This window comes from Protopterus annectens, chromosome 4.part0, assembly GCF_019279795.1.
Source record: "Protopterus annectens isolate FY-2018-M chromosome 4.part0, PAN1.0, whole genome shotgun sequence".
Lineage (NCBI taxonomy): Eukaryota > Metazoa > Chordata > Ceratodontiformes > Protopteridae > Protopterus > Protopterus annectens.
The window spans coordinates 1,380,450,250-1,380,465,078 of record NC_056733.1 but is presented as its reverse complement, the minus strand read 5'-3'; the positions used below and the strand labels follow the sequence as shown (position 1 = coordinate 1,380,465,078).

Here is a 14,829-nt window from a genome sequence, read left to right as displayed (position 1 = left end):
GGTTCTGGGCACTACCAACTGCTGTATTTTCTCACCCTCTAGCCTTCCCTCAGGGGTCCACTCTCGATACAAGTAACCCTTTGTCCCAGTATACAGATTCCCCTTTCCCTTGAGTATCAGATGATTCACTGGCTACCTCCCTCAGGCCTTGTAATGTAGGGTCTGAGAGCTGAGCCTGTCTCAACACTCTCTCTCTTTGTAATCCTTCCCAGCTCCCCTTCCACAGGAAGTCTGGTATTCTCTGACAGCGGCCTCACTGTCAGCCTGGGTACTACTATTCACCACTGCCCTTGCAGTCACTCTGTCCAAAGGAACAACAGTACCCACAAGGAGCTGGGCTTAACTTCAATCTCACTGCTACAAGGTAGCTCCCTGTCTGAAGTAACCACTTCACCAGTCCTGGCTGCAAGTGTGCAGTCTGTCTAGGCCTACCTCAGGCTACCAGACCCACATGCTTGTCTCCAAGCCTGACTGTGTGTAACTGCATGCACTCATGGTACTGCATTATCAAATTCATTCCCTATCAGGACATCTGCAGGAATATCCTCAAGCACACGTACTTGTTGGCTTCCTTTTCCACCCTCCCAATCAAGGTGAACCCTAACCAAAGATATTTGGAATGGTGTCCATCCTAAAGCTCTGACTGGAGTAGACTGCCCAAGCAAGTAGTGCTCCTCTGTAACCATTGCAGGCTTCACAATGGTTAGGTTAGAGGCTGTGTCTCTGTTAGCAGTGGCCTCTTTCCCATCCAGTAAGATAGGATATAACCTCTTGTGGTAGTTTGGTATCCTTATTGTCTCGAGACAACTTACTGCTGGCATTTTGTCATTCCACTTACTGGCTCTCCCACCTTTTATTCCCCACCTTGCATCCATGGACATCTGTATGCTACATAACCCCATTGGTTGCATTTAAAACATTTAACCCTTGGTCCTGGACGTGTCCTTGGACTAGTGGCTTCCCCTGTTACTGGCAGACTCTGTTGGAGCAGTCTGTGCTGCCCACCATGGGTTCCTTTACAGCCATGAGCAGCACTGGGTGTCCCTTTCCTGGGCAGTGATACCCTGCTTGCTAGGTATAGGTCTCCCTTCTTCCCCAACGCATCTGCAGTAGTGCATTATCTATCAGCTAAACAGATTCTCATGTACTCAGGCAAAGTGCTAAGGGCTTGTTCCCTCACCAAAAGGTCTGCCAGCCATTCAAAAGTGGTGATCTGACATCCACTCACCCACCTATGAAAATAAGTGCTCAGTTCAGCAACATATTCACACATACTTTTATCTGCCTTGTATCTATGCTCACAAAACATTTTTATAAAAACTTCAGGTGTTAACTTAAAGTATTCTAGCAAACACATTTTGAATGTATTATAATTTAAGAAATTAGTATCAGACAGTTTAGAAATAGCAGTTACAGCTTTACCATGGAGTAAGGGGGTCAGGAATCGTATCCAGCCCTTGGTCAACATTACATACCCTCTCAAACATATGAATTTTACTATCAAAATATCCCCCTCTCTAAATTGATGAAGAAATTTACTGACCTTTGTTGCTTCTGGGGTTCGGTTATTCCCTTCCCCATTACCTCCATGACCCTGGCGAAGAGTCAGCATCTCCTTTTTATGTTGCCTCTGCCTCTACTTCTCCTCCGCCTCTAGACATCACAGTTTCTCATTTTCCTCAGCCTCTAAATTTCTTAGTCTCTCTGCTGCTTTTATTTCCAAATTTTTGGCCTGTTTAAGTCCAGATGGATTTTTAACTTCTCTGTGGAAATGTTGAGCTGTCCACTTTCTGAGAGTTGTACATCTCCAAGGCCAGCCTGGTTGTTCCCCTGATCCTGGTCTGCGATGCAGCTGTGCCCAAAGCTACAATAATCTCTGCCTTAGTCAGGTTGGCATGCACCAGTCCTTTAGCCTGGCACATCTCAGCCAACTGGCTCTTTGTCAGCTTGACATACTCCTCTGCTGATATGCTTGCCTACTCTCCCTGACTAACTAAGCTAACAAAAAAAAAAAAACAATTGTGATGTGAAACTATGAATGTTTACTGCTTGGGTGATTGACAGTACAAACACCTTCAGTGACCACTGTACACAGGTTACAGGAATTCAATATCCACACCATTACAAGCCAATTAATATGTGATGTGGCTAACCCACCACTGTCAACCAATTAATATGTGATACGGATATCCCACCACTGTCCACCAATTAATATGTGATGGTCCTGCACTGGCCAAGTAATCAAGGAGCCTCAATCCTCACCACTGGCAATAGCTAGGGGATATACACACTAGGAGGATGACAAGTACACACACAGTAAAGGGCAATTTCCCTTAAGAGCACACAGAGACCACAGTCAGTCTGGGGCTGGTTTCTCCCCTTTTCTCCAGATCCCCAATAAGACTCCCCACTGGCACAGCTATAGGGTTGAGATCTCAGCTAAGTGGTCAAGCCAAAACCTCCCAGCACCCTCTCTGTCCAACCAGTGCTTTGTGTCCCTACCCAAGTAGCCTACACACACAAACACACACACACACACACACACACACACACACACACACACACACACACACACACACACACACACACACACACACACACACACACACACACACACACACACACACACACACACACACACACACACACACACATGCACACACACGTTGAGATTTGATTTATATACAAACACACACACCTGGGAAAGGCTGGCACAGGTTTACTAGCTATGGCCCCTTCTGCCCAGACTATAAGGTAGCTATCATTGCCACCAACCACTCTTATCAGCTACTCTAGGTCCTTAATTCATTCACTCCAATAGAGCTCAAGACATTTGTAGTCTATAACTTCCAATGGGCAGATCCTAAGCCTTTTAACAGAATCAAATTATGTCCCCACATTTCAAACAAATGTTCATATCATTGGAACCATAAGGATTATGAAAGTAGTATAAATGGTAAACTCTTCAGCACAAACTATTTTTATAGTGGTAGTATTCTTTAGGTTATAGGTCTTAAACTGAATTTTATAAGTTACAGTAGAGACAGTAACTATTATGAGTAAAAAGTACAACAGCAGACACCATACAGCAAAGATCAATGTGGAAATGTTCAAACAAACAAATAAGTAGAAAACAGTAAATAACAGGACCTGTTTATAATAATAAAAGAAATGTTTTAAGCTCAAAGTGTCGTTCTAACTATATGAGAAGTTAAGCTACTGCCTGCCTGTTCGTGGGTTGTTCATGTTATTGACAGTAACTATTATGTTTGTAATATTTTGTAAACAACTTAAAATATCTCAGCAGCCATTCAGGTTACATACATACTGTCAGTAGCATTTTATTCATCTCACTGAGAGCCTTCATATGAGGATAAGGAGTTATGTCTGTGTCACTTGGTTGTTGAGATATTTAGAAAAAAATAAAAATATCTGTATAAATTAATATCAGAAAAACAACAATTAATATCTATTTACCTACACTAGGCAGATATCAAATATTAATGCAGTAGAGTTTGCTATTGTCTAAGCTTTAAGATGAAATCTTTTAAAACCTTGTACATAGCATGGTTTTGGAATTATTGATGCAAATATGAATACACAATATTTGACGCCTACAGGCATCAGTAGGGATTAACTGAAGATGCACCTGGAGATGTCACTCAGATGTAATGAGTTAACAAAGGTTGTCCAGTCCCACTGTGTAATATTACTAATAATCCAAATGGTAGTTTTGACCAAGTACCATATTATTAGACGTGGCCTATACAGTGTCACCAAATACATATGCAAGTACTCTCAGAGCTTAAATATGTCTCACAAATATCATTCACAAAGATAGGGTTAAATATATTTAATAATAAATAATAAAAGAACAAGGCAATACTCAAATAAATCAACACAGTTACTTCAGAGTTCAAAATCACAGGAAATATTTTAAAACAACATTGCAGGACAGTCTTGTGTAAATAAAGAAAACATCTAAACTAATTTTTACTATATTCCTAACTATATCTAAAATAACTTACTGTACCCTAGTTACTTACTATTAGCAAGGCAAGTACAGATGGTGATGATGAGTTGGCATTCTTGCTAGGTCCAAGACAAAATACAAAATGCCCAGTCTCTCTCTGAGGGAGTTCTTAAATTAATATCAAACATTACTGCTGAGTTAGCTTGGATGACATCACTTTTTGTCACCTGACTTAAGTTCCCAGGCTAAACCAGAAACTAACAGAATTTCACATCTCTGTGTTAAAATGCATCTCTCAGATGTTTTCCCAGAACTGAAAGTCATAAAACAATAAAACACTTTCAAAACAATGCAGAAGGCACCCTAATTCTAGACATTCTGAATCCTTGCTGCATTGAAACTAACTTTTATAGTACACAAATAAAACAGTCTAATTTCAGCTTATTTTCTTGAAGTTTTGCAAGTTAACTCTGTATGTTCCAGTTTCTACTATTAAACATACATTTGTACATGTATATAGTTTATATACATTTCTGTTCTTTTCCAGTAGGGTACACTGCGGATACATCTTAGTTCAGTACATAACATACAGTTCTGTATAAATCATATCAATATTCACAAATGACATAGAGTTATTTACAAACTTCCAGATAGGTGGTCTGGCAGAGTGATACACTGAATAAACGCCACCTTCAGGAGTCTCCTCCCATGCCAGTAGCCACATACCCATCTACAGATCAGATTTTCTTGTAGGCAGGTTCTCATTCAGACCACTGAACTCAAAAACACCGCTTCTTGTCAAATGATGAATGACATAATCAGGGTAAGGGAGGAGTTCAATCTATTTGCAACAAGAAACATGGCAATGAGAATGGTAATTGTGCCAGTGAATAATTCATACAGTCAGATGTATACTACTGCCAGTCCATTTCTCTTGGATCAAGAAACTGTGACAGTGCTTCCAAGCCTTTGTATGGGAACTTAGAGCTAATACTTTCAAGTTATAAGGAAACACAACAGAAAACCGATGGAAATTCCAATAAACTAGGCATTATGAGCAAGTTGCAGTCCTGTCAAAGCTGATCAAGGTGAGACAAGATGCAAAATTACCATAAGTCAAGATATCAAACAGTTTAGAGCATAGCAGAGTACTGGTTGAGATTGTGATCCCTGGAAACCCTGGGGAATATGAGGGTGTACTTTGCATAATCAATGTTCTCATGGCAGTATAGAAAGACATTGTTTTCATAAAAATGAAATGCAGTGTAGCTTCACTTTCTCAACCCTATATCCTCTCTAAATCACCTGCTGTAGTCCTTCCTTCAACTTAAATTTGAACCTCACTTGCATGTGTACAAGAGAAAATATATTAAGGACCTAGTGATGGAATTTTTCTACTCATTTATCCAAAATTCAAAGAAGTATTTACCTGATCTAATTGCGGATGGCAAGAGCAGAAATCAGGAGAGAGCTCATACAATGGAATTTCCCCACCTCTCTTAGACAGATAGGCTAAGAGGCAGTTTGGAAGCATTTACAGATATATCTTTGTTCCTAAATCAGATGGAACTAATAAAGAAGCTGTGGCTACAGATGAAGAATTCCTGGGAAGATTCAGTGGGAGTCAATGGAAGGAGGCAAATAAAGTCTATCTGGGATGCCGCAGTTCTACTGCCACTACAGCAGAAAATAGTGTACATTAGTTTACTCTCCAGAAGCTGATCAAATATTGTAAAAACATCCCCAGTTCTGCTGCAGTTTTGGTATATTTCTCTATGTTTCCCCTTCACTCAGAAGAATTTGTTTTATTTGTTTGTTGTTGTTTCAAAATATTTTTAATCTACATAACATTTTTTAATCAAATAGTTCATTTCTTTATTTTTGTGGTTTCCAGGAAGGCTTTTGATCAAAATTTTGTTTTTGTATTATGGAAGGCAGCTTGTTTGGGGGCATCAGTATTTTTGCTTTGTAAACTTTGCTGTGCAGTTTCTTTGTACTCTTTTGGTTGAGTCTTGATGTTTGTTTGGAAATCTTGCTCATGTGAGACTGCCATACACTGTACTGGTATTGAAGGGAATTTGGGGTGGTTGAGAAATGCTTATTCTAGATAGTGTTGTAGTGTTGAATTATTTTTTTTGAAGAATATGTATAGATTCATAAGTTTAGGGTATGTACTAGGCTATCACTCTGCTGACTATTACAAGCCTAGCCAATAACTAGAGGTCATAACCAAACTCTGTATATCGTATCTGTGAGGTTAAGACCTTAACCATTATGCCAACCCTCCCCCACACTTTCTTCAGTATGCAGAAGTTCATAGGGTCATAGGTGTTTACTATGCTAATGACCACAAGGACCTTTTTAAGCCTAGCCATGCATCCTGTATCTCTGACAAGTCCTGGTACCTTTGATAAGTGTAAGCAGGGGCTTGGGAAATGAAACATTTACAAGCTAGGATATGGGAGATGAACCATTTACAGGTTGCCTGTGTCCATTAGAGACATAGGTGCCAAACCAGGGATGGATTTCCTGTTACCCATCCAATTGTCCAGGTTGGACTTGAATTGGATTAAGGAGGAACTCTGCTTCACATGGATGGGGGGCCTGTTCCAGAGATAGGGTAATCTTTGGGATACATACCTGTCTCTCCAGCCGGCCCTATTTATATCACAGGCAAGGTTTAAGTCTTTAGAATGGAAACAGAATACAGGGATAGAGCCTTGAGGTGGTCTGCATAGGACATTTTACTTAAACCCTGTATTCTTTTAGTGAGGAACCTCTGTGGACGTTCCAATTGTTGGATATGTCTGGTTAGGTACATACCAAACAGGGCACTGTACTCAATGATAGACCTAATGAATGCTGAATACAGTGAAACAATGACTTCCTTGGACTTAGATGCCATACCTTTGCTCATAAATTGCGCAACATAGAAGGATTTCCTCACCACTGTAGACACATGATAGTCAAAGGCTAGATTACTATCTATGTGTGTCCCTAAGTCCCTGACAACTGGGTCAACTCTAAGGGGTATGTTGTCAATATGATAGTCACCAGGGGTGGATGACTTCCCAAAGGATACTATTATGCATTTCTTGGCATTTACCTTTAGTCCATGGCTCTGACACCAGTTGTTTGTCTGTATCCTCCTGTATCTCCTGGAGAACATTTGTGTCATTGTGGGATTCAGTGACAGCTCCTAATTTGCAATAATCTGCAAACTTAGTCAGCTAGAGACCACTGCCATTGGCCTTCATTTCAGAGAAGTAAATTCCAAAAAGGAGCCAAGGACTGAGCCCTGAGGGACTCCACTTGTGATTGGCCTCTTTGTAGAGGTGGACGCCCCAATTCTAACTTCCTGGGTACTGTCTGTGAGCCAGCTGGCTATCCACTGAGTGACATATGTGTTTATAACTAACCTTTTAAGTTTTTCAACAATACTCGAGTGGGGTATTGTGTCAAATGCCTTGGCAAGATCAAAGTAGGAAGTGTGTACCATTTTTCCCTCATCCATTGCTTTGGTGACCTTTTCAAAGAACTCCACCAGGTTGAGTAGGCATGATCTGCCCTTGATAAAACCAAACTGGGTTGGGTCCAGTGTATGGAGGATTACTATATCACTATATCATTTCCATGATAATTATTTCCATGACTTTACATGTAAGACTAGTGAGATTTATGGGTCTGTAGTTTCCAGCATCTGTAGATGGCCCACCTTTGTGCATAGGGATGACTGTTGCTTTTCTCCATTCATGTGACATGAAGCCTGTTTGCAGGCTATAGTTAAATAGCAATTCCAGAGGCCCTGCTAGGTCATGTTTCATCCTATTTATTAGGCATTCTGGGATATTGTCTGGGCCCAGTGATGCAGTGTTTTTGGCCTTAGATAGAGCACTAAGGACCTGTTCCCTGGTAATAGCAGGGGGAGTTAAATTAGATGGTATTTTCTGAGGGAAAGTTGAGGGGGAGAGAGAGATAAAGTTGGAGCTGAATTTATTAGCCAGTAGGTCTGCTATATGTTCTGGCTGAGTATAGGTGGCTCCATTCACAGTGAGCTCTGCACATAATTGTGTATTGCCTTTGAGGTTGTGGACATAGCTAAAGAATGCCTTGTGGTTGTCCTTGGCCTGGGAGGTCAGATTCACCACAAATGTGGCTTTTGTAGACTTTATTTGTCCTCTGAGATGTTTATTTAGTTTGTTGAGAGTGCTTTTATCCTTTGGGTGCTGCACCTCCTAATTTTTGCCATGACTTTCTTCCTTTTGTTATACAGCCAATTGATTTTGTGATTCCACCAGGATGGCTTGTTTTTTGAGTTACTTCTGTACTTCTTCCTGGTGGGTACAGATGTCTCTGTGGAGCTTTTAACATGCTTGTACAGGGTCTCTTGGAAAAGTTCTGCATAGGCAACAGTGTTTTCATTGTTTATGGAGGCTTGCAATTTTGCCAAGTTATCACCGAATAGCAGGACTTTAGCCTTAGAGTATTTCCTGAATATTCTAGGTTTAGCTGGGGGTTCAGCTTTTATTTTTACATGAAAGGAGACCATTTTGTGGTCTGACCTTACCAGGGAAGACATTACAGTAGGGGATGTGCAGCACTCTCCCATATTAGTGTGGACCAGATCCAGTATGGATTCACCTCTGGTTTGTGTATTGACTATCTGGTTCTGGGAGTTTGTGTTTACAAAATCCAGGAGTCCCTGTGCCTGTATGTTTGGTGCCATATAGGATTCCCAGTTAATAGTGGGGTAATTAAAAATATGGTATTGGGTTGGATAGTTAGTGTTTCTATTATGTTTAAATACATGGCATGGATTTCCTCATAGAGGGGGACCTATAGCTGGCAAGAAAGTGATATTGGATTTTGCGTATGATGATTTGAACATGGAGCAGCTGAAGTACATTGTCCTATGTGACATCCCTGCACTGGCCCAGTAATCAAGGAGCCTCAATCCTCACCACTAGAACTAGTGGGAGATGTACACATTGGGAGGATGACAAGTACACACACAGTAAAGTACAATTTCCATTAAGAGCACACAGAGATCACAGTCAGTCTGGGGCTGGTTTCTCCCTCTTTCTCCAGATTCCCAATAAGACTCCCCACTGACACAGCTATAGGGTTAAGATCTCAGCTGAGTGGCCAAGCTAAGACCTCCAGCACCCTCTCTGTACAACCAGTGCTTCGTGTCCCTGACCAAGTAGCGGACACACACACACACACACACACACACACACACACACACACACACACACACACACACACACACACACACACACACACGCACTGAGATTTGATTGATATACAAACACACACACACACACACACACACACACACACACACACCTGGGAAAGGCTGACACAGGTTTACTAGTTATGCCCCCTTCTGCCCAGAATATAAGGTAGTATCAGCTGCCACCATCCGCCCTTACTTATCAGTTGCTATAAGGCCCTTACCAAAGGGTGTCCAATCCTACTATGTAATGTTACTATTATCCAAATGATAAGTGTGACCAAAGCTATCTAGTACTGGCCTGTAAACATATCAGCCATAATTAAAATGTTTAATTATATTTAATAATAAATAATAAAATAAGACAATACTCAAACAACACAGTAACTACAGACTTCAGAATCACAGGAAATATTTTAAAACAACATTGCAGGACAGTCTTAAATAAATACACAAAACATCTAAACTAATCTTTACTATATCCCTATCTATATCTAAGAGAAATACTATGCCTAAATCTTACTTACAGAGCAACAAGCAGGCAGAAGTGCTGAGTGAATGCTTCTAGGTCCAAGACAAGATACAAAATGCACAGACTTTCTTTGAGAGAGTACTTAAATTAATAACCAACATTACTGCTGGGTTCGCTCGGATTGTCTGTGTCACCTGACTTCTGTTCCCAGACTAAACAGATACTAAAATCTCTGTGTTAAAAATACTTATCTCTCAGATGTACAGCTGCTAGGAAGTCACAAAGCAATAAAACACTTTACATTTTAAACCTAGTAATTATTTATGTTTCAAAACAATAGAAATAAATGTCTAGCTCTAGACATACTGTTTCCTTACTGCATTAACTAACTTTTATAGCACATTGTAAAACACTTTTAATTTCAATTTATTTTCTTGAATTTTTGCATGCTAACTCTGTATGTTCCAGCTTCTACTATTAAAACATACATTTGCCCAGGTATATAGTTTATACACATTTCTATTCTTTTCCAGTAGGGTACCCTGTGGTTACATTCTTGAAGCTCAGTACATAACATAGAGTTCTGCACCAGTAGTTTAATATAAACATGACATATAGTTCTCTTTCATTTGTAAGACAAACATATGAATCATATTAATATTCACAAATGACATATGATTATTTACAAAATTCCAGATAGCTGGGCTGGCAGTGTCACATTTCTATATAAATCATATTAATATTTTCAAGTGACATTTAATTATTTACAAAATTCCAGATAGCTGGGCTGGCAATATTTCCCTGGTGTCACATCCTGTTTGACTAGCCTTGAGGTATATTTATTTTTGATGTAACTAGACACACCTCCACCTTTACTCCCTGTCTGTGTAGTAGCTATTCTAACCTTGCACTGTTGGCGTGCTGTCCATAGCTTTAAACCATGTCTCAGTGACCGTGCAGACATGAACATTCTCTATGAAGTGAGCTTCTAGTGAGTGAAGTTTTTTATTTAGACTCTTAGCATTGAGTAGCACTGAGCAGTGATACCTTTAGATTTCCTTGTTTTTGATTTGCTATGTTGGAAGTACTTTCAGTTTGGCATTGCCTAAAAAGGCAGTATGGGGGAAGACAATGTTTTAGCTAATATTCAAAGGCCTAGAGGGCAGAGGTGCAGATCATCCCTGGCAAAGCAGCATGATCTGTTGACCATCTCCTTCCATGCTGACAAATATTACACCCCCTTAGAATGACACCAGAAGCTAAGCCAACTACTAAAGTCAATCATCTTTTGTTCATATTGTGGCATCATCCTTAGAGAAGGTAAAATGCTGCTCAATGCTAGGCTCGTACCAGCCTGAGACACATATTCTAAAAGCTCTATGATGTCTCTCTTAATATAGGTTAGGGAGGTATGTCTCAGGTCAATTACTTCCACATGGACTATGATTGAGTCATACTGATACTTGTGGTCCAATGACCTGAGTGCGTGTATAATGTGGTGGATCCTAGCCCTGATAAGCAACTGACTGTGACCTTCTGCTTACTCAGCCTGGTGAGAGGGGCATCAGTGTGTCTCACAATGGAGTCTCCAATGATCAGAATGTAGGATTGTGTGGTGGCTTGGCTTATGGGCTTAGAGGTAGATGCTCCATGAGATGTAGCTCTATGTGTTGACATGGGTGTTGTTTTGAAAGAGTGCATTTGGGCCTGCTGAGGGTATCAGTCCATGTTCACTGACTGTCATTTCTTATTCTGGCTACCGAATAGACCCATTCATTCCTCTATCACCAGGGGCAAGCTTCTGAATGGCCAGGAGTGGGACTATTGTACTATGAGCTTCAGGGTAATTCTGCATGAGCTCCTAACCCCCGGACATGGTGGATTCTGCTATGAGTGTGGGTGTCCAAGGGGATACTGAGGCAAGTGTCCCACATTTGTAGTGCTCTGCCTGTCTAAGGCCCCACTGTCAAAGAGTACGCAATGGAAATTATGGCTATGTCCACCTATGCCATCCCACATCACCTATTTGGGGTCCACCTTTCACAACAGACAGTGGTAGTCTCACACCTCCTGGTATGTCACCTTTCTCTCCACTTCCCTTTAATCCCCCCACCCATAGAGGCAAGCTGGTGCTACCCCTTCAGTCTCTGCCACCCCACATCATCTGCTCACTTGCCAGGATCACTAACCATACCTCAGTCACCTGGGCTGTTGCCAGTAATTTAATCTCCAGTGCTTCAGAACTGACTTAATGGAAATGAGTTCCTTGATGTCTAAAGAGTCAATGAATCACAGAGAAAAAAAGCCCTTCTACTTTGTACCTCATATACTGTGATTACCCATAAGTGCAAAGAATGTTCTCACACATCACCAAAATAATCAATACAGTTTATTGAGAGCATCCCCCTCTCAAACTTAACTTACTGCTGTTGTACTGTCTTCCACATTACCAGAGGAGAAACCAAGGAGTGTAAGATTTGATTAGAACCTGTTGGAACATCATCCATAAAACCTGAAAACCTTTTGAGATATGATGATTAATCTCACAAATTCTACAAAACAATGACAAGATCAAATAATTTCTTCTTCTCATAAACTGTCCCATTTTAGCATTTGATATCATGTCAGCAGTACTCCAAGATTTGCATGACTCAAGGGAAAAAGTTTCATCACCATCATCATCCTCCCTCATTTTACCATTTTCTGTACTGGGTTTGCCAGCTTTCTATATTCAGTGCCACTTCCCTGCCTTCGTTTACTGTCATGCCTGACAGTTGCAGGTCTTCTCACATATGATCCATACATCTCTTTGCTGAACATCCTGCATTCCTCTTGTCTTCTTCTTGTGTTTCCAAAACCTTCTTCACCAAGTCTTCTTTTACTTTTATTCACATGTGATCAAACCACCATAATCTGTTATCTTTGATATTCTCTGTAATTGGAAGTACTTTAGCTTCTGCTCTGATATCATGATTTCTACATCTGTCCCACAGTGTTCATCCTACCATCTGCCTGAGGTGCTTCATCTCCATTTCCTCTAGCTTCCTCAAAATCTTTGCCTCCACTGTCCATATTTCTGTACCATTCAGAAGAACTAGTTTATCGCTATATTGGACACCTTACATTTTAGCTTCTTTGGCATTCTTCTGTTACACACTACCTGTGGTAGTCTGTGCCATTTGGCTGTAACCCCTACAGGTGTAGCCTTCACATGTTTATTCAGACTTCGCTTCTCCTTGGACATTCCTCCCCAGTACTTGGATCTGTTAACCTGTTCTACATTTTCCCTTCTATCTCAGTTTTCAGCTTATTTTGATTTCCCCCATTTACTTCCATGACAGCTGTCTTGTTTGTATTCAGTTTTATCCCATATGCCATCGGGTTTGCTTTCCATTCCTCTATGATTTGCTCAATGTCCTGCTCAGAGTCTGCTAGTAATGCCACATCATCTGCATAGAGCAGGTTTGTTGATCTGTCCCCTCTGACCTGTTTGCTAATGGAGTAACCAGTGTGGACAGCAGTGGGCTCACAGCTAAAGTCCAATGTACACCCACACCCATTGTGAATCCATCTATGAGTTAGATCTCTGTTCGTATTTGTGTCACTGAGTCTTTGTACATAGCATGCTCTGATTCTGCCAGTGTTTCCAGGACTTCTAACCTATGCAATACTACTCAAATCAGAATACTTGACATCTTGTCACATGTTTTTTCCAAGTCTATGAAATCCCAATTGGAATCTTTCTTCATCTGTAGTTTCTTCTCCACTATCTGTCTCATTGAGAACAATGGGTCAGTGGTGCAGCATCCTGATTTGTATCCAAACTACTTCTTCTCCATCTTACTTTCTACTGTTTATATATTCATTTATCAATTCTCCTTTCCAGCACTCTCTTGCAATGTGACAGAAGTCTGATATGTGTCTATACTTTCCACGGTTGTAAATGTTGCCTTCCTTGTGCACTTGCACTAGGTTGCTTATTTTCCAGTCATCTAGGATACACCTTTCTTTGCATTATGCTATGAATACCATTGGGAACATCTCTCCCCTAACTCACCCAACATCTTGATCAAATCTTCCATGACCTCATCTGAGCCTGCTGCTTTCCCTGACTTAATTTTCCTTAATGCTATTCTGACTTCTTCTAGAATGGGCTCTTCTTCATCTTGGTTCATTGTTGAGTGTGTATGGCATAATTCAGATTCTGTAGCATTTCCTTCATTCAGAAGCTGCTGGAAGTATTCCTTCCATCTGCCTTTCATGTCCTGTAGATTATTTACCTGGTTGTTGCTGGCATCCCTGATGAATGTTGTTGGATGACTATCTTCTTTATCTTTCTGTCTTTACCTTGCAACCTGATGGAGATTTGTTATGCCATCTGCTGAGTCACTTTCAGTCAGTGAGTCACTTTTCAATCCATCTTTCTGTTTTAAAAATAGTAACTCTCCACTAAACCTTAACTTTTAAACAGGTAAAGCTTAAGTTACCTACTTTCACATCTAACTTCTCTAGTGTACACTGCAGTGTGCATTTTTTAGCACTTGCTCTAATACCTGCTGGAAAACACTAGGAAGTCTTAAACTGATACAAGCACTCAACTCTCCTTGTTAATAAGGAGAAATTAATCATAGGCATTAAGCAGCCTATAATTGCAAAGTACCTTGCTAAGGTAAGGCAAACAGCTCTTGTACTTTACAAAAAAAAAAAGCACCAAACCAGGCATGTTCAAGGGTCAGCTTCCGGTGATTTCCCCTGTCCACCTGGTGAATCTGGGCATACTGGGGCAATGCAGCAATTGCCTCATGTACACAGACAACCCTCTCCCCCTACCACCCAACACTACAACCTGTGAGAGATGCACTTACATAGCCAAAATGGAAGCAAGGCTCTCTCCACCCAAGATTGTGCTAGACAGTTGAGAGGAGAAGGTTAACACCCACTCTACACCTCAAGCAACACATAGCCCTTCTAAACCCATGCCACCAACACCCACATATAGCAACACCAAATCCACATATGCGGAGGCCCTTAACTGTAACCTGCCCAAGCAACAAGGACCTCTGAAGCTGAAACGCAAACACACCAATCACAACCAAAGTGTCACATAGCTCACAACACCAGTGTGCCACCCAGTAACAGCCCCTAAGG

General features: G+C 40.8%; 1 protein-coding gene across 1 annotated transcript in view; it reads right to left on the bottom strand.

Annotated features, from left to right (window-relative positions):
- Window positions 1-12,753, bottom strand: part of NEUROG1 (neurogenin 1) — a 99,410-nt gene extending 86,657 nt beyond the window's left edge. Inside the window, exon 1 of the mRNA XM_044069896.1 lies at window positions 12,687-12,753. Coding sequence (XP_043925831.1) covers window positions 12,687-12,753 — 67 coding nt within the window. The remainder of the gene's footprint in view (window positions 1-12,686) is intronic.
- Between the last annotated feature and the right edge of the window lie 2,076 nt (window positions 12,754-14,829).